Source organism: Odontesthes bonariensis, chromosome 24 (assembly GCF_027942865.1).
Source record: "Odontesthes bonariensis isolate fOdoBon6 chromosome 24, fOdoBon6.hap1, whole genome shotgun sequence".
In the NCBI taxonomy this organism is placed as follows: Eukaryota; Metazoa; Chordata; class Actinopteri; order Atheriniformes; family Atherinopsidae; genus Odontesthes; species Odontesthes bonariensis.
In genome coordinates, this window is record NC_134529.1 from 3,685,305 (window position 1) to 3,706,566 (window position 21,262).

At 39.7% G+C, this 21,262-nt stretch overlaps 1 protein-coding gene across 2 annotated transcripts in view; it reads right to left on the bottom strand.

The window, feature by feature from the left end:
- Positions 1-21,262, bottom strand: part of cfap61 (cilia and flagella associated protein 61) — a 47,745-nt gene that overhangs the window by 14,389 nt on the left and 12,094 nt on the right. For both annotated transcript variants that reach the window (XM_075459590.1, XM_075459589.1), the window contains exons 13-20: positions 20,508-20,585; positions 19,126-19,332; positions 16,880-17,008; positions 12,353-12,480; positions 8,202-8,294; positions 7,036-7,204; positions 5,091-5,262; positions 413-705 (exon numbers count right to left, since the gene is read on the bottom strand). In XM_075459590.1, the coding sequence (XP_075315705.1) occupies positions 413-705; positions 5,091-5,262; positions 7,036-7,204; positions 8,202-8,294; positions 12,353-12,480; positions 16,880-17,008; positions 19,126-19,332; positions 20,508-20,585 (1,269 nt within the window). The remainder of the gene's footprint in view (positions 1-412; positions 706-5,090; positions 5,263-7,035; positions 7,205-8,201; positions 8,295-12,352; positions 12,481-16,879; positions 17,009-19,125; positions 19,333-20,507; positions 20,586-21,262) is intronic.

Below are 21,262 nucleotides of genomic sequence, written 5' to 3' on the forward strand. Positions count from 1 at the left end.
TGTGATAAAGCAGAGATGAATGGAAATGGATTAAACGCTCTTTGAGTAAAATGAAACTGATTATTAAAGTTCTGGCAAAGTAAATGTGGACTGTCACTGTTTTTAAGTAATATGTAAAAACCAAAAACAGAAGGTAAAAACGGATAACGAAAATATCTCGTCTGGCACAAAAGGAATGAAACTGGAAATGGTGGAAATGGGAAAAACACCAGAATCATTTTTGTGCTGGACAAACACAGTTTGCTTCCAGGAGGAAAATTAACATCCAACCAACCACAAGCTGGTGAATTCAGCTTTTCCACTTCAGACAGGCTCATTGGCCATGGACACAACATTGTTTGGAAATGATTTTCTTTTGTGACAAACAATAACTGAATGAATAAGAAAGTAAGTTGTCATCAGTTTGACCTACTCCACACTGCAGATGAAGGGGCTCCGAGTCGGTGGTGAACGACACCGATGTTAGAGGATCGGGTTGTTCGCCGTTGTTCATCCGAGCCAGCACGCAGTCGCGGTGGACGTGGACGTTGGCGCTCTTCACGGCTGCTGCCACAGCTTTGTCTACGGCTGAGTCTGTGAAGCAGGCGATGCCAGGCCCAGGAGGGGGGAGCACGAGATGGATACGGGACCCATGGATACCGAGACGGAGCAGAGTCTCTGCGGTGGTGTAGACATCAATGCTGTTTCCATAGACAATGGCATTATCTGGAAAGATGCAATCAGGGGAAAATTAAAGCGTCTCTGATAGTGTCTGGGGCATTTATACAGCAAAAGGCATCGAGAGACATTATTACAAACCGCCAGATTTGCCAGAAACAAACAGGCTCTGCTGTTTTTAAAGGATTTAGAGGAGAGAACACAACAAACTCACGCATGAACACTCATCCTCACTGAAATTAAAAACACCTCATAAAGGGGAACTGAGATGGGAAAGCATGTGTCTGATGAGCAAGCAGAATAAATTATGGAAATATTTTGATGTGACTAAGCAGCTGAGCTCAAACGTTAAATTCATGACTCATTTATTTAAAAGTTTAACTTTAAAGCTGACTTTTCTCTGGGAGGAGGTAACAACAAGGAAACGAGCAGATCCTTTGTTCATCTTGTAAAGCAATTAAAACCTCTTAACACTCACCAACCTGAATATGGTCTGTGGAATGATGAGGGCTGGGCAACGATAACAATTTTTAATCTAATTAATCACATGATTTCCCTGATTAATCGCGATTAATCGCATTTGTACGCAGAATCCAAAATGAATCCAAAAGTAGTGTATAGCTTTTAGCATTTAGCTTTATTTTAAATGTGCTGCCATATGAATGAAAGTGCCATAACATTTGTTGTGCAAACACACTTTTAACATCAGCATCTTTCTGTAGTTTTTATGTAGAAGCCTCGCTCCACTGTCTGTTTCCTTGAATGACTTGCTGCTATCAGTTGTGTGTTTTGCCTTTAAGTGATATTTTAGACTGGAACTACTACGCTGAGAAGACAATTCAACTTGGCAGTGTTTACAGATGACTTTGGTTCTGTCGACTCCGCCGTCTGGAAGAACTTTAACATGAAAATGGCCGAGTAAAAGTTCCGTACCCTTCTCCATGTTTGGTGGATCCGCCGATTACTTTCTTTTCCTGTTCCACAGCAGACAGCAGCAGACTTTTACAGAATAAAAGCCTGTGAGCAACAGACTTTTACAAAATAAAAGCCTGTGAGCAACAGACTTTTACAAAATAAAAGCCTGTGAGCAGCAGACTTTTACAAAATAAAAGCCTGTGAGCAGCAGACTTTTACAAAATAAAAGCCTGTGAGCAGCAGACCTTTACAAAATAAAAGCCTGTGAGCAGCAGACCTTTACAAAATAAAAGCCTGTGAGCAGCAGACCTTTACAATAATAAAATAAATAATAAAACATGCGTTAATGCGCGATAAAATATTCATCGGAGTTAAATAATTAACGAGTTAATTAACGCGATAATAACGAGTTAACTCGCCCAGCCCTAGTTATGATTTTAAGTATAAAAGTGGGATTTTGCTCTGCTACATCACAAGAAAAAGGATCGATTTGCTGGTGGCACGAAATGAAAAGTCCGTGGGAAACATCCACCGAGGACCATGAACACCTTCATCCAAATCCAACCAATCTGGATAAAAGTGTGTGGCCAACAAACTGACACAAGCACAGTGAGAACCATCCTTTTGCTGCAGTGATCACAATTATCATTAAAATGTCACCCCTAAAATATTTGAGACTGTCAGAGAATCAAAAATTGATTTTCAGTCAAAGTCACAGATCAAACCTTTTTTTCCACAAGAGGGTTTCAGTTTCCCGAACCACAGATGCTTGAAGATAAATGAAAAATCAAACAATGACCATCTGAGTGAGTTTTCCATGGAAGAACCAATCCTTTGATTTATTCTCTGCACTTCAGAGAAGCCTCCATGTTTTACAGAAAGTACAACAAGTGGCCGTCTCATCTTTCCCTGATTGTATTCGGTCTTAAAGTGGAAGACCTGAACAAACAGGGCTGTTATTTCAAATATTAATAAGACAAAGGCAGCATAAACTGAGACTTACAATGGGTCGAGTAAAAGGTTTACATCCAATCCTCATGAACATGGACAGTTTTATGGAAACACTGGGCTTGGATTGAATTGGTAATGACTTCTTTAAACTGATTGTATATCATACATCTTTACATAACACTTACCCTGTGCTTCCTTCTATGCCTGCACTCTATCTCTACACTGTCACCCTGCCAGAGTCTGACTTGTGGTTTCCTTCTATGTAGCTTATTGTTAGCGTTGATATTAGCTGTAATGTTATTATATATTTTATATAGGGCTGGGCAACGATTAAAATTTTTTAATTTAATTAATCACATTTCCCTGATATCAATGTAAATGTGAACTGTGCAGACCGAAGAGCAGACCGAGCAGTCCCCTGCTTCCGAGCAGCAAACACTGTAACAGGCGCGGCTATCGCTAGGTGGCTGGACGCATTGATATGAAGGGAGGCAAAAATAGGGCCAAGCGATTGTGAGGTCTGGTTTTCTAGCCCCAGCCAACTAGCCGGACTACCTTCATCAACACCAAAACGAGGCTGGAACTCTGCTCACAGGACGCAGCAGGGGGTAAGAAGATGTTCAGAAATGATGTTGCTGATATGGGATGTTACACAGCTTCATGTCAAAAGAGGCGAACTATCCCTTTAAGTTTGTAAATAAACCAAGTTTTGCTTTTTACATCTTTTGAGTCCGTGTCCTGCCAACCCGCCAACACACGACAGAGAAGCCGTGCATACAGGTCAGAACCTAACAAGTCCACACAGAAAGGCTCCAGCTGAGACTCGAACCAGGAACCTGTGTCGCGTGCTAACAGTGCTAACAGTGCTAACCACCGTGGAGCAGTCATCGCCTCGTTGAGCCACTTTCTTTAACAGCTGCAGATTCTACATATCATCAATTCAAACAATTCAAGGTAATTATCACTGGGAGGAGTAGCTACTTTATCAAGAAGACCCAAACTGTCACCAGAGCTCCGAGGAAACAGAAAGATTAGGACCAACTCAGGAGCCACATTTCTGCTGTGAATTGGGAACTTCGAGTTTTACATCGTAGAAACGTTACAACGATCGTTCAGTAACAGTCTCCTAAAAACCGAAGGTTGTTCGTCTTTTTTAAACAAAGATCCCCCCGACAACTTAGGTGCTCTGACAAACTACATTCAGCTTAATACTGTACAAGGACAGATGTTTCATCCAGTCGCCTCGTCATATTGGTTGAAGATGCCTCTCCTCGTGGTTCTGAGTGGGTTAAAGGCAAAAGTGTTGTTTGCTATGAGATGTTCAAATATCAACTGTGTTGTGTCTAAATTTTGGGCCTGTGTGTATAATTAAGGCAAGGCAAGGCAAGGCAAGTTTATCTGTACGGCACAATTCTACTACAAGGCGATTCAAAGTGTTTTACAGAGACATTAAAACAGTAGAAATAAAAAGCATGATTTAAATTTTAAACAAAAAGAAAGAAATAAGAACAATATAAAATCAGTAGTTAAACTGTAACAAGTTTTCCAGACTTCATGCTTCATAAGTAAACTTGTGTACTTTATCTTAAATTTTACAGGCATCTGACATCTGTCTCTCTGTCATCTAAGTCAGATGTTTGATGTCTATTTTGATTAAAAGTATAATTAAAGTCTAAGAATTGTCATTTTCATCTCAGATATTTAAAACAAAGCTCAGGAATCAACTTTCATAGTGAATTGTTGCTTCTTCTTTTTTTAGTGTAAAGGAGCTGCAGTTCTCTGTCCATGGTGCTGAATCAGTGAATTCAATTCAATTCATTTTTATTTATATAGCGCCAAATACAACAAATGTCATCTCAAGGCACTTAAAAGATAAAGTCCAATTCAAGCCAATTGGAATTCAATTCATTGTAATCATAATTATTTATAAAATAATCCAATTAATTCATATAGAGCCCATTCAAAAACAATTTCCTAGCTAAAGAAACCAACAGATTGCACTGAAAGCATCCGCTCAGTTCGATTTATGAATAGTATGACGTCACGACTTTACATTAAGAGGCTGTTCAATCTGTGCAGCGCACAACATAATCTGTACACAGACTCACGATTCAAAACAGGGAAAACCCAGAAAATAAGTTCTTATTAACGCTAAAATTTACATGCATGATGTGTTGTCATTGAAATATGGAAATAAACATGGTATCTGTGAGTGTTTGCTGTTGCAATTTGCATTTATTAGTGGTTTTCCTTTATGACTGAGATCAGCTAGTTAGTATGTATAAAAGCCTCACTCTAGATTGATGGACAATTCCTTCAGAGAGCGGATAATTTTTTTTAATGATATTGTGCATTTCCCTGTCCTGAAAAGCCTGGCTCTCAGAACGTGATATGATAATGGAAAATGGATGGAAGAGGCCAACCTGATTCACGGAGATAAAAGATTTTCCTGCAGCTAATTAGCTGCTAATTATACTGGGGCACTTCAGCAATGACTAGCTGAGTAATGACATGCTACTGCAGATTAATTTTTGGTGCTCTGTGTGTGTGTGTGTTTTTTCACTTACCCTCCAGCTCCACAAAGTTGGCACACAGCCAGCGGCGAGCAGCCATGCAGTCGTGGGGGTCGTTGATGGTGAAGAGGTTGGAGGGTACGGGGTATCTGCAGCGAGTAGACTGAGGCGGCAGCTGGCTGTTTGTGATGGGCTGGCTCACATCCACACCACTGGGACTGGGCGCCTACAGCATCACATGACACACAGACCAGTTGCATCACATTTAGGGATGGGAATTGATAAGATTTTTACGATTCCAATTCCATTTTCGATTCTGCTTAACGGTTCGGTTCTTTATCGGTTCCCTTATCGATTCTCATTTGGAGAAAAAGGACAACAAACCGGTCGATTAGCATCAACTTTGTTTAGTTTAGAAGTAACACGAGTCATGACCTCACAAACCCAACAACGGTGAGGTCCACATTGGTCTATCCTGGCCTGGGTAATTTAACTCTTCCTGCTCTGGTGAAAGGAGAAGCTGGAGGTAGAGGTGAACTGGGGGTAGTACCACCAGCCTCTGGCTCTGAGCCAGTCAGGCTCTGTCTCTCATGATTTCATCTAAATGTAATGCCTGAGAAGGCATTCATTTAACCTTAACCGTTACTAACAGCAGCATTTGCAATCAGGCAAATGCTGCTAACATGATAGGCAGTGTTTGTTAGTTAGTTACCTGCAGTGTTAGCCGAGGACATGCTAACGTTGCTAACGTCGCTGGGTTCAGATTCACCGACGTTAATCATTCATTCATAGTTATTGCATGTTGGTAGTATTTCCTCCCTTTGGTGAAATATTCACTTTGCAAGTTGCCCTGTTGGCGTCTTTTTTAGGGATGTGTAACCAAACTTTCGAGCGTCTGTACCGCTTGGGCGCCATGTTTACTGTTGGCTTCTGGCTGCGCAGGATTCGCCACGCAACGTTGCGCTGTGACGTCATTCGCGCCCACTGGAATCGATAAGGGAATCGTTTGTAAAATCGCCAAACGATTCCAAGGAATTGAAACACTGGGAACCGGTTCTCAACAAGAACCGGTTCTCAATTCCCATCCCTAATCACATTTGATTCATATTATAGATTTAATAGAATATTATCCAAACATTCTCAACTGTTCATTGTTTTAATGAAGGTAAGCGAACTTGTGAAAGAACAGATAAATCAGATAGTTAAACAGCAAACATTGGGAGCCACACTTGAGTTATGAAACCAACTAAACATCATAGTAACACCTCAATACCTGGATATCTGCTTATCCCTTTAATTGATTAACAAATTTGAGCTTTTAATGTCGTTGTATGGTTTCTTTTTGTTTTGCTCCTTGTCTGTACTTAATATTACTCTGTTTTGAATAGATTTTTTTCAGGTTTTCTGTTTTGTTTTTTTTTTTTGTTCTTTTCTTTCACTGTTTGGGTTTTTGCTGTTGTATGGTTGTTTGTTTGCTTGTTCACCATGTTCTGAGTAATATAAGGCGCTTTCATGCTTCTGTACAAAGCTTTTCGTGTATAATTTGAAAAAGCAATAAAGATATGTTTAAAAAAAAAAAAGAAAACAGCAAACATTGTGCTGTGGGAAGCGTCAGTCGGCCCAGTCTTGAGTCTCAAGTTACAGCTAAAGTCAACAGAAGTTCATTTCAGCGACTGAAATAATGTGGAAGTGGGACAAGAAGTGTGACGTCTTTGGATATGAATACTTAGGGACATCTGTGCAATCAAGTGCAATTCAATACATCACTATAGATTGTACCTCTACAAGGCTTATATATTTTTACTGTCAGAAAATTCTACCCCAAAAGTGGATATTAGTATTCCTAAATTCTAAATATCTGCAGCATCTTTGGATATAAAGGATTTGTTCCTTTACCCGACTGAAAACACACATTAGGGAAGGAACTATTGGGCAGTGCGGGTTCGAGAGCCCAGTCTGTAACACAGATCAGAGGATGACACGCGTCTCAATGTCTGACCTGGTACTGCAGGCCTGTGCAGAGAACCAGGTGGTCGTATGGCACCTTCTGACCACCAGACATCAGAACGCACTTTGAGTTCCTGTTGATGCGGACCATCTTCCCCGTCAGTACACTGGCAGAAGAAAGGACGGGGATCCTGGCCAAATCTCCGCTGCTATATGCATAACTGCAGGAAGCAGAGATAGAGAAACATAGATTAAGCTACTTTTTTTTTAAAGTTTACTTTCCCGCTGACCATGGAGTTTTACTTTGCAAAGTTTTAAATCTTCTAAAGTTGGTCAGTGAGCCATTAGGCTGATATTTACCATTAAATGTTCGACGAGTCACTCAAAAATCAGGTTTAAACAGTGTAAAAGTATTCCTTTCCTAATGGACTAAACTCATACGCCATATAAATATAATATATATTCATATTTACATTTATATCTACAAGGATATGTGTGTAGTATATGTTTATTTTTGTGATTATATATATTTAGATATTTAGGAAGTGTATATATGGCATATAGTTATATAGGTGTATTGTAGTTAGGATATTTACAAACTGAAGAGTAGTTAAAAAGGGGTGGGAAACTAAAAAAGTATTGTAGTTCTTCCCATTCCTTTATCGAACAATGTGCGGTGTTTTGTTATGTATAAGCACTTTGTGTGATTGATTTCTTTATTTTTTTAAATTTCTCTTTTTCTTTCTTTTGTATGTACAAATAGTTACATACATTTTCTTTTTTTATACATGTTTGAAAATAAAAATCTGTCATCACATTCAGATAATATGGCCTAAACAAGTCATACCAAAATTAGCTTTCATGATGTTGGTAGTTATCCATCCATCCTTTTTCTATACCCACTTTATCCAATTCAGGGTGGTGGGGGGGCTGAAGCCTATCACAGCTGCCATTGGGCGAGAGGCAGGGTCCCCAGTCCATCACAGGGCCTTAATTATTTATGTCACACTAAATTTGATTTCTTTTTTAACCAACTCATATTGTGGAGATTTGAATGATGTTCCATTTCCCCTAAAATTACCACAAATTAGATAAGTGTGAAGTTCCCAGAGGTGACCTCTGCTGTGACATTATATTAATGAAACTGATTTTAACCTGAGTATCTATTGGCATGCTGGATGCAACAATATCACATTTGCTGTCGTTTCATTCAGTAACCTTGTAGACAAAAATCCGACGTCCTCGTGGTCGTAGTTGCCAGGGTAACCGTGTGTTGAAATGAGCACCAGGTTGTTGAACCTCAGGTGAGGGCTATAAGAGAACAAACAACATTGAATAACATGAGTGTTTTTCCACATAATGCGGTGAACATCTACCGCACACGGCGTGGGTCCTGCAGGAAAGGTCTTTTCTAATCCTGAGATGTAAAAGCAATCAGACTGATGACGACAAGGTCAAGAGGAAAATGATAATATCTATTTAAACTTTTTTGTTTTATAATGCACTACTTAGATTTGTAATTAAGAGAACACATGTTAAACGTCCCCTCTTTGGAAATTAGCTTAGCTTCTGCTGCTAATGAAGGAATATAACCTTGTGTAAAGACTCCGGCATGTCTGGTAAGATAAATGATTAAAAACATGAAGTATTCTGCTGATTTGGGCACATATATCATATCATATATCATATTTTATGAGGGGAAAACCCACCACAAGTCAAATGTTTGACTGCCCTGCGTACCTGTGGTGTACCCACACAGGTGCGTTCTCATACTCAGGCTGATGGTGTGACCTTCAGGTGATAGTTAAATGTGTTTGAGTGGGATAAATGACTCTTTATCCTAACAGTTAAAGTTGCTTTACCATCCTCTACCTGAGCAGCAGACTGATTAGCCTAAACAAAACAAAAACAAAAGCTTTTTGTACTCAATTTGTTTAAGTGTTTAACTCACCCAAGGTTACACAAAGGGAGTCATTAAAGCTCGTGTTTTTATTTAAAAAAGCGTGACTCGTGGTCCGTTGCTCTGCTTGTCATAGAAACATTTACAGACATCTATTTGAAATCTTCTCAGGTGGAACTTTTCCATCTCACTGCTGATTCCCGCCCATGAAAAATCATCCTCAGCCCTCCCACCTCACATGCGTTTATTGTCGACAGTATAAACCGTCTCTTGTGATGCAAATGACCTCTTTTGTTGTGGCCTGCAGGACATTACATAGCTGATAACAGCGGCTTCAGCTCCTACGCTTTCTGAACAACAGAGCGCATAACTCGCAGCATCCAGCCTTATCACACCGACACCCTGATCACCTCCTGTTCCGCTCTTATCTCGGCTTCCTGCGAAATTAATGCCCAGCAGCACACTTCTGCAGCACTACACAGCAAAATGCTGCTAAATGGATTGAACATGCAGGAGGACTGTTGTTTTATGTTACCCTTACCAGACCATACAGCTGACGGTCGTAGTGGAAAGGCTACCTTATAGGAGTTGTGGATAGAAGAATAGAAGAACAGAATAGAAAAATACTTTATTCATCCCCCAATGGGGGAAATTCAAATTAGTCAAGTAGCTCAAAAAATTATTAATATTTACAATGATTGTATATTAACAACAATAATTATATGTTATATATATATAAGTTATATGGCTGTTATATGTGCAATGTTGTGTATAGTGCCTTGTGTATATGTTTGCTACTGGATACCTTACTTTCCTTCGGGATTAATAAATGGTACTCTACTCTACTCTAATAATACCAATTCTAATAAAATAAATACTACTACTAACTAATAATAATAATAATAATAATAATGATAAATGACTAAATATATTTAAAAGAATCAATCAATCAATTTGAGAAGAACTCAGCAGTCACTGTTAAAAAGCCTTATGGCTGTATATACATATACATATATATGTGTATATATATATATATCTATATATATATAGATATATATATATATAGATATATATGTATATATATCTATATATACATATATATATATATATATCTTATGGATATATATATATATATATATATATATCTTATGGATATACAGGATTTTTCCATTAATGTGATGATGTGCCTAGAGTTTTGCAGATATTAGTTTATTAGTTTATTAGTTCACTCATTTAAAAAAAGACTGATGTCACAATATGGACAAATTATGGATAGTATATATTGTTGGAGTCAAAACTTTTCCTTTTCAGAGGAAGGAGGAAGTGTGACCAAACTTAGTGGCATTGTTTGTGTGATCCTTGATTTGTGATGCCAACATGCAAATAACAATCCCAGCATCCTGTAAACATCAAACAGTCAGGCAATAAGTGCAGTCGAAGTTTGCTGTTAATCTGAGCCGTAGGATGGATTTATGCCGGAGCACTGAGGCATGAAGGCTCATTATTAATGTCTGGACGTGGCTGAATCAGCAGCTCTGGATTTGCTTTGTTATCAGCTGGTGACAGACGGCCGTGGTGACCCTGCAGCCTGACCACAGCAAGCGGAGGCCTGAGCCACCGCAGAGCTCTTTATCTGTCTGACCCTGACCAGCCAGCGATGGAGTCAGAGGGGGTGCGAGTGCTACTGGGCTGGATTCAGGCAGCACAAGGAAGGGGGGAGAGGGGGGCGGTTGGACATTTGGACAGGGCTGATAAGGGGGCCCCAGCAGGCCGTAACTCACCCATCTTTCACTCTCTGAATGTGTTGCCGCCTCACCATTACTCCGGCGGACGTTAACTGCCTCATTAGTCAACTCATTAGTGACAGCAAACACAGATCGCTGCAGCAGATCCCTGACGGGGGGAAACGGTGGAGTGGCTAATTAAAGGGGGCCGGTACTGGCCCAGCTGAATGCCAGACCTCACACAGCTGCGTGCAGCGCCGCCGCCGTGCCAGCCTCACCAACTCCGGGAGATCTCACTCACACAAAACAACAGCCCTGGTTGCCTGGCAGTTATCACCCTGCTCTGGATCTATAGTCCTGCGATAGCAGCTAATCTCACAAAGTCTGGCCAGGAGTCAGGTGACATTTTGCCCAGGTTTGAATAAAGGTGATTAAAAAATGAGTTGGGAACCTCTCCTTCGGGCTTTTCAGACCCACGATAAAGATGATCACATGACAGCTTCTCATGATAACAGCTGTCAGAAGTCTATCACAGCTCCTGCATACATGCATCCAGAGGCAGTCAGATTGCGCCGCACAATATCTTTACTGTAACTCTGATGCTGTGATGCTTCTTTTTGGTGTAGAACACTAATTTTATTTTTATTTACTCAGATGAAAACTTGATAAATTGCTTAGACTTAAATAGAGCATCAGCGAATGCATAGGTCTCTGTTGTAGAGGGCTCTTTGTCAAAAGCTAGTTTCAAGACATTTATCATCAGTCTTAGTCCTCAAATGGTTCCTACCGCTAAATAAAAGACAAAGGCTGTGTTCGAAACTGCATACTATATACTACATACTTTCAAACTGCATACTACATACTCATCGATCAGACAGTATGCAGAGCGTTTACCCACAATGCATTTCGCTCCTGCCCGAGCCGAAATCAACCGGCCTGAAGCTGATTTCTCTTAAGCTCTAAAACTCTGTAAACTTTAGCAACATTTGAAACATTTTCAGGTGAGAAAGTAGTCGTTTAGATCCCCAACGTGTTGAAAACCTGACAAAATACCGGCTGTTTACAATTTTGTTCCCACGAATTCGGCGCTACTAAAGCTAGCCGCAGTGAGCAACGCACTTCCGGTTATTTTCACAAAATAAAATACCCGTTGCCTTTTATCACAGGGAAAGCCATTACAATACAATTGGTGCTTTTGTTTTGAAAACAGGAAGTGAACCTACCCTCGTTGTAGCTAGCTTGAAACTGCTGTTTTGACAGGAAATGACGATCGGCGACGTCACATTACGTTGCATCTTGGGTAGTTTGAGTATGAGTAGTAACCTCATGATGCATACCCAACATTTCAGAGAATCTAGTATGCATCCGGGAACTTCTCACTTACTCAAACTCGCATACTAACTCAGAAAGTTAGTATGAGTAGTGGGAGTAGTAGGAGAAGTATGCGGTTTCGAACACAGCCATAGATAATTCTATTTTTCTTACAGATTAATACCAGGAAAATACCCCAACCCAATAGTTCCTCCAGTAGAAATCATTATCATTAAAGGAAGCCAACAAGATCATCATTAGTTTACAGATTGATCTTTTTTAAATGTTTGACTGTTTCTTATTTAGCTGAAGACTTTAAAGCAGATTTACTGGAGTTTTCTTTCAGGGTTATACAGCAAAGCGAGTTCAACACAGTCAAGCTGTCTTTGTTTTAGCTGGCTCGATTAAAAAACGGGGACATTAAATTCACTCACCACAAACAAAGCTCTTCCAGGAAAGCTAAACCTGTGTCTGATGCCCCCACCACCACAATCCTGGTGTTAATGGTGAACTTTGGCTCCATGGTCAACTTTCTGCTGATGAGGCTGAGAGCAAACGGCGCCTGAGGGAACCCGAAAGAGGCAGCGGTCAGATTCACAGGCATCAGTTTGTCACTGTAACACTGTAAAAATAACAGATTTAATCTTCTGAACATGAGATAATCCAGAAAATGTCTGTACTTTCCATTTCAGACACTTTATCTGCAGACTTTCAATCAAGATCATTTAAAAAAATAATAATAATAATAAAATAGAAATAAATAAATAAAATTTAAAAATTTAAAAATTTTATTTTTAAAAAAAAAGATCCTTTAAAATGTGTAACATTTAAACAATTTGTTTTAGATCCTACATCTGGAACATCTGTGGAGAATGAAACTAAAATACCATCAGCTGTTCTTTGGAAAGCTTCAGGTAGAATCAAATCTTCTTTAAAGGACTAGTACACCACTCGCACGGATAGATAGAAAGCTTGAAAGAAAGACTTTTTCTTTCTTCAAACTGGTGTTATTATATCTAAGCCTAATTTCCCATTTTATAAGTGGACTAACTTTAGAACACGTTGACAATGATCCATTTACTTCCATTTTGTATGAAATGTATTGGTTTGCTTGTTTATTTGTCGCAGGTGCATTTAGTATGTGTGTTTAATTTGTTTAAAATGATTAACAGTAATTCCATGACAGCTTAAAAAGCTCTTTTATTTAAACTTTCACTCTCACTTTGTGGTGTGAGCCTTCCTCTGAATTATGGAAACAACAAGCTCTGACATAAACACACGAACGGTAACTTTTATCATGGCTGTTTGGCTTGGTTGTGTCACAAGGTTTCTCTCTCTTGTGGTTTATCAATCACAGCAGCAACTACAGCTTCAGATTTAGACAAGGTGGAAACGCAGGGATCAAATGTGTGACCTAACATGGGTTAGTTGAACACAGACGTCTAATTTCGCCACTCATCTGTGGTCCTCTCCCTGTGATCTGAGGCAGCTAATGTCTCCTGCGTTTACTATAATTAGGCAGATTGGCCTACAATGCACCTTGTTGGATGAAAACAGCATCTAAAAAAACAAGGTGGAGGGGGGAAGAACCCAAGGGTAGAATTAACCTTTGTGTGATATTCAAATCATTCCACCAGGACCTGTGAACTCGACATCTGGCACATACAGAAATGTTCTGGCGCAGGGTTTGACAATGGCAGGAAAATAAAAGAGCCACTGACTATTCTCAATGATATAGAGCAAAATACAACATATCGTGATGATAATATTTAAAAAAAAGTTTGAACTATTCTATTTATGTATTTCTGTGGGATAACTGTACTCAACTAGTAAAACTTCTCTGTTCAACCTACTCATATGTTTCAGAGACTGTGTCAGGGACTGTGTTTTCCAAACTCTAACCAAGTAGTTTTTCACCCCTAAACCAAAGTGTTTTCTGTGTAATGCCTGAACCTAACCAATCAGTGAAAGGGAAACTCAAACAGTTATGTCTAAAATTCTGACACCTGCTCCATTTCAAAGAGTTTTCCTCCTATTAAAACTAGGGCTGGGCAACGATTAAAATGCTTAATCTAATTAATCTCATGATTTCCCTGATTAATCACGATTAATCGCATTTGTACGCAGAATCCAAAAATGAATCCAAAAGTAGTGTATAGCGTTTAGCATTTAGCTTTATTTTAAATGTGCTGCCATATGAATGAAAGTGCCATAACATTTGTTGTGCAAACACACTTTTAACATCAGCATCTTTCTGTAGTTTTTATGTAGAAGCCTCGCTCCACTGTCTGTTTCCTTGAATGACTTGCTGCTATCAGTTGTGTGTTTTGCCTTTAAGTGATATTTTAGACTGGAACTACTACGCTGAGAAGACAATTCAACTTGGCAGAGTTTACAGATGACTTTGGTTCTGTCGACTCCGCCGTCTGGAAGAACTTTAAAATGAAAATGGCCGAGTAAAAGTTCCGTACCCTTCTCCATGTTTGGTGGATCCGCCGATTACTTTCTTTTCCTGTTCCACAGCAGACAGCAGCAGACTTTTACAAAATAAAAGCCTGTGAGCAGCAGACTTTTACAAAATAAAAGCCTGTGAGCAACAGACTTTTAAAAAATAAAAGCCTGTGAGCAACAGACTTTTACAATAATAAAATTAATAATAAAACAGGGGTGGTTTGTGGTGTAGTGGGCTGAGCAGGCGCCCCACGTACAGAGGCTATAGTCCTCGCTGCAGCTGGCCCCGGTTTGAGTCCTGCATCAGACAGCACAGTGCTGCATGTTGTTCCCCCCCTCTCTGCCCCCTGCTTCCAGTCTCTCTGAACTTCCCTATCCATTAAAGGCACAAAAGCCCCCCAAAAAATATATTTTTCATTTAAATAAAAAAAGAAACCTGCGTTAATGCTTTTTATTTAGAAAACATTTATCCGCGTTAAATAATTAACAAGTTAACGCGATAATAACGAGCTAACTCGCCCAGCCCTAATTAAAACAAGTCGTCACTGCTGCTGGATGACAAGTTTTAACACTGACTGAACGAAGTCGTGTTCATGGACACAAACTAGACAATGTTTCATGATAGTTTGGCTTCCATGAAACTGTGTTGTACCTCAGGATCCACACAGATACGATGACTTCTGTGAAACATGACGTCAACATTACATTACATCACAGAGCTGAAGCTGCTTCAGGAGTTCTGGAAGTAAAACTCTCAGCAAACCTAGGCACAGAATTTCATGAAGGTGGTCTTTTTAGGGAAAAAGATTGTGGCTCAAACCTGCGGTAAACATTAGAAAAGTCAGCTATCTAAGAAACTTAATATGTTGGTCTCTGACATGGGTTTCATGCAAATTATTGAAAGTGCTGCAGTCATGAGGCTTTTGCAGCTTGTTAAAGAATGAGATCTGCTTTGATGTCGAACATTCACGCGTAATCTCTAACTTTACAGGACTGCTTTATACGGTATATAAAACTGAACCGAATGCCTCGAATTGAAGGGTGTGAACAAGCGACCTATAAGGCCGTTTGATTGGAGGACTTCTTGGTCATTTAGGATAGATTCAGCAGCATATTTCACTTTTAAAAACAACAGTTAAATGTTTTCTGTTGTGAGCGTAAACCTAGATTGGATCAATGCTTGGAAGCAGCGATTCCTCATTCCATCAAGAGGCTGTTGTCACAAAGCTAGGCAAACAGTGATTTTTTTTTAAGATTGGGATATTGCTGCATATTCTAAACCTCTTTATTTGTTTTTGCATGCTGGCAAACTAAATGCCTGGATGCATCAATCTGAATACTGCAGGAATTAGGCAGATGTGGTAATCAGAGGAACAAAGCTCCCCTCTCATCTGCATGCGAGGTGGAGCAGGTGCAGTAGCTCTTATCACACTGGAGATTCCTCACCTTTCCTGCACACAATGACACTGGCACTGGGTAATATGATCCTGTATTGACAGAGAGGGAACAGGTGCTTTAAATTTGATTAATCATCCTGAGACCAACATCATGGGGAGGAGGAGGAGGAGGAGGAGGAGGCTGAGACAAAGCTTGGAGGAGAAGCTCTTATCTGCACAGCAGCTTAGAAATCATGACTGCCACGTAACCGAGTTGAGGGGGTGACGTGTTCTGGCTCTGATGGAGTGAAATGAACATGTGAGTGTACACAGGGACGCCTCGGTTCAAAGTACAGCACATCGAAATAAATCTGAGTCACATTAAGATCAGAAAAGCTAGAAAAGCTAATTGAACAATTACCAGCTGTTCCAAACACTTAATCACCTTTAAACATCCTTAAAGACGGAGTGAAAGCCCACCTTTAACAAATCCACTGCTTAAGATTAATTTTAAGCTTAACTCTTCACAGATAGCATTTAATTTTTTGAATTCCCTGATATCTGGATCTGTCTTTAAATGAAAACCTTTTCTTACATACTGCCCACAAACAACAGTCACAAAGGCACTTGATGAATCAAAGACATTTAAAGATCCCAGAGACATAAAGAACTATTTTATCCACTTGAATATCAGACTGTCTGCCCACTCTCAACATTACGGAGCCAGTCTGGATTAGGTAAAGGAATAACCTACAGTACCAGCCGAGTGTTTCAAAGGGAACTGTGTGCTGTTTTACAGGCTTGATTGTATATAAATTACTGGTTTGATGCTATTCTTCTCTTTTTTTCGCAATAAAATCTTCTATTTTTTAACAAAACCATGTGAAATCAAGCCTTGAGAAGCAGAGAGAAACACGTTAAAATGCTGTTTTGTTTTCATGTTCATTCCATGATACGTTGTCTTTTATCACCTGTAAATATCTGAGGCTTTTTTTCCACACCTTTGTGTCCTTTTCCTTTTGAAACAGCGCCTTCTACTGGCCACACACACACCCTGCTGTGTTCCTCCCGCTATGCCCTCAGCTAATCTGCATTCCCTGGCAGGCAGCTTCATCCAGCTGCTGCTGTGCCCACCTGGTCCTCTGTGAGACGCCTGGATGGAGCGTTGATGCCAAGCTCCTCCAGCGGGTAGATGATCTGCCGTCGAGGGCGGACGGGGACCGCGCACTTCAGGACGAAATTCAGAGAGTGCACGCAGGAACTCTGAGTGCAGAAGAAGAGGGCACAGTGTTAGTGAGCTCAGAGGCAGGGAGTCCTCTCTGAGATTAAACAGCTTTTGTTTGGAGGGTCAGGGGTAATGCAGTGATTATGGGGCCCTGTTAGGAGGTAGAAAACAACACCGAGGTAATTCTCTGGATATATTCTGCCATTATTCTATTTGCACATCATCATCTCCCAATCTGGTGCTTGTTTGTGGAAGGTAATTAACAGAGGAAGTGGAGGCCTCTACACGTTGAGGAAATGTTGTCTTATGCTGTGGAGAGCTGGCAGCACCGCCGACACCTGCTGCCCCGACCCTCAGGACCGCCGCCTGCCGAGTGTTGAGCTCTGTAGAAAACTGCTGAAAGCTGCAACACGTTGGAACAAAACTGTCTCTCTTTAGGTTAGACCGGACACCGGTTTGCTTTGCACAAAATAACAGAAACAGAAAAACAAAACACTCACACAGAAGCACAAAATAACCACAAAAAGAGGAAAAACACTCACACAGAGGCACAAAATAACCACAAAAAGAGGAAAAACACTCACACAGAAGCACAAAATAACCACAAAAAGAGGAAAAACACTCACACAGAGGCACAAAATAACCACAAAAAGAGGAAAAACACTCACACAGAAGCACAAAATAACCACAAAAAGAGGAAAAACACTCACACAGAAGCAGAAAATAACCACAAAAAGAGGAAAAACACTCACACAGAAGCAGAAAATAACCACAAAAAGAGGAAAAACACTCGCACAGAGGCACAAAATAACCACAAAAAGAGGAAAAACACTCACACAGAAGCAGAAAATAACCACAAAAAGAGGAAAAACACTCACACAGAAGCACAAAATGACCACAAAAAGGAAAAACACTCACACAGAAGCACAAAATAACCACAAAAAGAGGAAAAACACTCACACAGAAGCACAAAATGACCACAAAAAGAGGAAAAACACTCACACAGAAACACAAAATAACCACAAAAAGAGGAAAAACACTCACACAGAAGCACAAAATGACCACAAAAAGAGGAAAAACACTCGCACAGAAGCACAAAATGACCACAAAAAGAGGAAAAACACTCACACAGAAGCACAAAATAACCACAAAAAGAGGAAAAACACTCACACAGAAGCACAAAATGACCACAAAAAGAGGAAAAACACTCGCACAGAGGCACAAAATGACCACAAAAAGAGGAAAAACACTCACACAGAAGCACAAAATGACCACAAAAAGAGGAAAAACACTCACACAGAAGCACAAAATAACTACAAAAAGAGGAAAAACACTCACACAGAAGCACAAAAAGAGGAAAAACACTCACACAGAAGCACAAAATAACCACAAAAAGAGGAAAAACACTCACACAGAAGCACAAAATGACCACAAAAAGAGGAAAAACACTCGCACAGAAGCACAAAATGACCACAAAAAGAGGAAAAACACTCACACAGAAGCACAAAATAACCACAAAAAGAGGAAAAACACTCACACAGAAGCACAAAATAACCACAAAAAGAGGAAAAACACTCGCACAGAAGCACAAAATGACCACAAAAAGAGGAAAAACACTCACACAGAAGCACAAAATAACTACAAAAAGAGGAAAAAACACTCACACAGAAGCACAAAAAGAGGAAAAACACTCACACAGAAGCACAAAATGACCACAAAAAGAGGAAAAACACTCACACAGAAGCACAAAATGACCACAAAAAGAGGAAAAACACTCACACAGAGGCACAAAATGACCACAAAAAGAGGAAAAACACTCACACAGAAGCACAAAATGACCACAAAAAGAGGAAAAACACTCACACAGAAGCACAAAATGACCACAAAAAGAGGAAAAACACTCACACAGAAGCACAAAATAACCACAAAAAGAGGAAAAACACTCACACAGAAGCACAAAATGACCACAAAAAGAGGAAAAACACTCACACAGAGGCACAAAAAACGAGCTGCAACACGTTGGAACAAAACTGTCTCTCTTTAGGTTAGACTGGACTTTGCTTTGCACACATAACAGAAACAGAAATCCGTTCCGCTCACTCATTGTAACAACAACGAGGCGTATCTGAGCAGCCGAGGGTCCCTGTGCGCTCACCTCTCGCCTGTGATGGGGGGGGTAGAGCTTGTAGTACAGGCAGGACTTGTGGGCGAGCCGCAGGACCTCCTTAAACACGTGCCTGGTGAAGCACTGGAAGGAGGGTCTGAGGACGAAGTGGCGTATGTGAGCGTGCTCCTCGTAGCGATGGTGGCTGAAATAGATGAAGTTCTCGATGTTGTAGTGGGCACGAAGATACTCGATGTCCTGACAACGACAGATTCACATCAGTTCCACGTGACAGAGGAAAATTCCCAAAAACAAAGGGTTGGATTTTTCTATTTTCTCATGAATTCTGTGTAATCAGGTTGTGTAATTTCATAAAAAAATACATAATTCTAATTGTATTTTCCTTTTTCTAGCAGACAAGGCACATGAGACTGTGAGTGAAAACATTCAGTTTATAATGTACGACCGTCCCCTTTTGTTTCTCAGGTATTTTTGGGTAATTTCACTCAGTTGGAAAGAAAAAAAACACAAAAGGGCATTTTGACCCATGTTTAGTGAAATACAATAAAACTAAATTATGTTTTATATGTCATTGTGTGGGAGAAAACTGTGAAAACACAAGCAGAAAAGGAAATACTGACACAAAACATACAAAAACATAGAGGCAGGCTTTTCATACACATCATAGCTATTTTTAACAGTATTCTGCATGTGATTATTATCTGAGTTTGTGTTTCTTTTTCCATCTGTGTTATCAGATTTGGTGAAAATGTCTTCCTGTCAATTTACAACGTGTTCATATCATATCTTTAAATAACTCCTTTAATTCAGAGCTGTAAAACTGTTGCAGTAGAGACCAAAGATGTGTTATTCCCTTTAATGCAACTGAGTGGCATCTCTGACCAGCTCTTCATGGGACTGTCACCACACTGGAAAAAAATGCCCCTCCAAAAATAAGTAAAAAAACAACAAATAAAGACGTTTTTGCTTGAAATAAGCAAAAAAATCTGCCAACGGAACTAGTGAAAATCGGCTTGTCAAGATTTCTTGAAATAAGATGTGATATTTAGGACTTTTGAGTTAAAAGTGATCTTGAAATTAGCTTAAAAACCTCTTCAAATGTCAAAAAAAGCTTGTTTCGTATGAAATCCGACTCAAAACAATTTGTTTTCAAGACTTTTTCATTTAATATTCCAGATGTATTGTCTTCAAACAAGTCCCTATATCTGGCTGAAATGGTACTTGTTAGGCAGTTGTGTCTTATATTAAGTGTAATGAGATATTTTGACTAGAAATGAGACAAATATACTTTAATTTCTTGATTTTTTTCCAGTGCAGTGGCTGGTAAACTGGGATTTAAGTGTAAATGTTAAAGAAGTCCATCACAATGTGACAGATTGTGATGTGATGTTTTATCGATTCCCCACATTTACCTGCTCCTCTCGGATGATAACTGCGCCCACTACTCGACCGTCCACCTGAGCGACGAAGGCCTGCAGCGGCACGCCATTCTGAGGAAAACACACAGATTTTACACGTGTGCACCAAACTAAACGTGCGCTTTTCCTGCTCCCGCTGAATGCAGAGCCCATGAATACACATGAAGTGGCTGCATCCTCATTTGAGAAGTAATTATCGGTTTTGGAGCTGCGGCGGTGACAGCTGGGGTGTCAGTCAGAGAGGTAAATCCGTTCAACTGAATTCTCACCAATCTGTTCCCTGGCACACGCACCGTTCCTCATTACGCCAAGACAATCCTCAGGCTGATCCACTTAGACCGAATGCCCCGAAACAATCTGAATCTTGTATTTAAAGTCAAACAGAGCTAAAGGTGTTGCAAACACAACATTTTTTTGTTGAATATTACTACTTATATTCAACGTCATATTTTGACTCTACACTTATTTTAGCAGCTGCAGCTAAATCAGCAAAAAGAGAACAACGAGAAGACATAGAATTTTAATTTAGACGAGAAATAGTAACAATATAAGAAATAATATCATTAGACATTTCTAATCAATACTGGACACATTTCTTACTTCATAATAATGCACTGTTAGCATCTTTATTTATGTCCTTGTAACATGTTTTTAGGAGAATATGGATCACACATCAAAAAGTAAGCACTGTTTACACTGTTTCAGTTATATGGTTTCAGGTCTTAGAGAAAACATATCACCATTTTTGT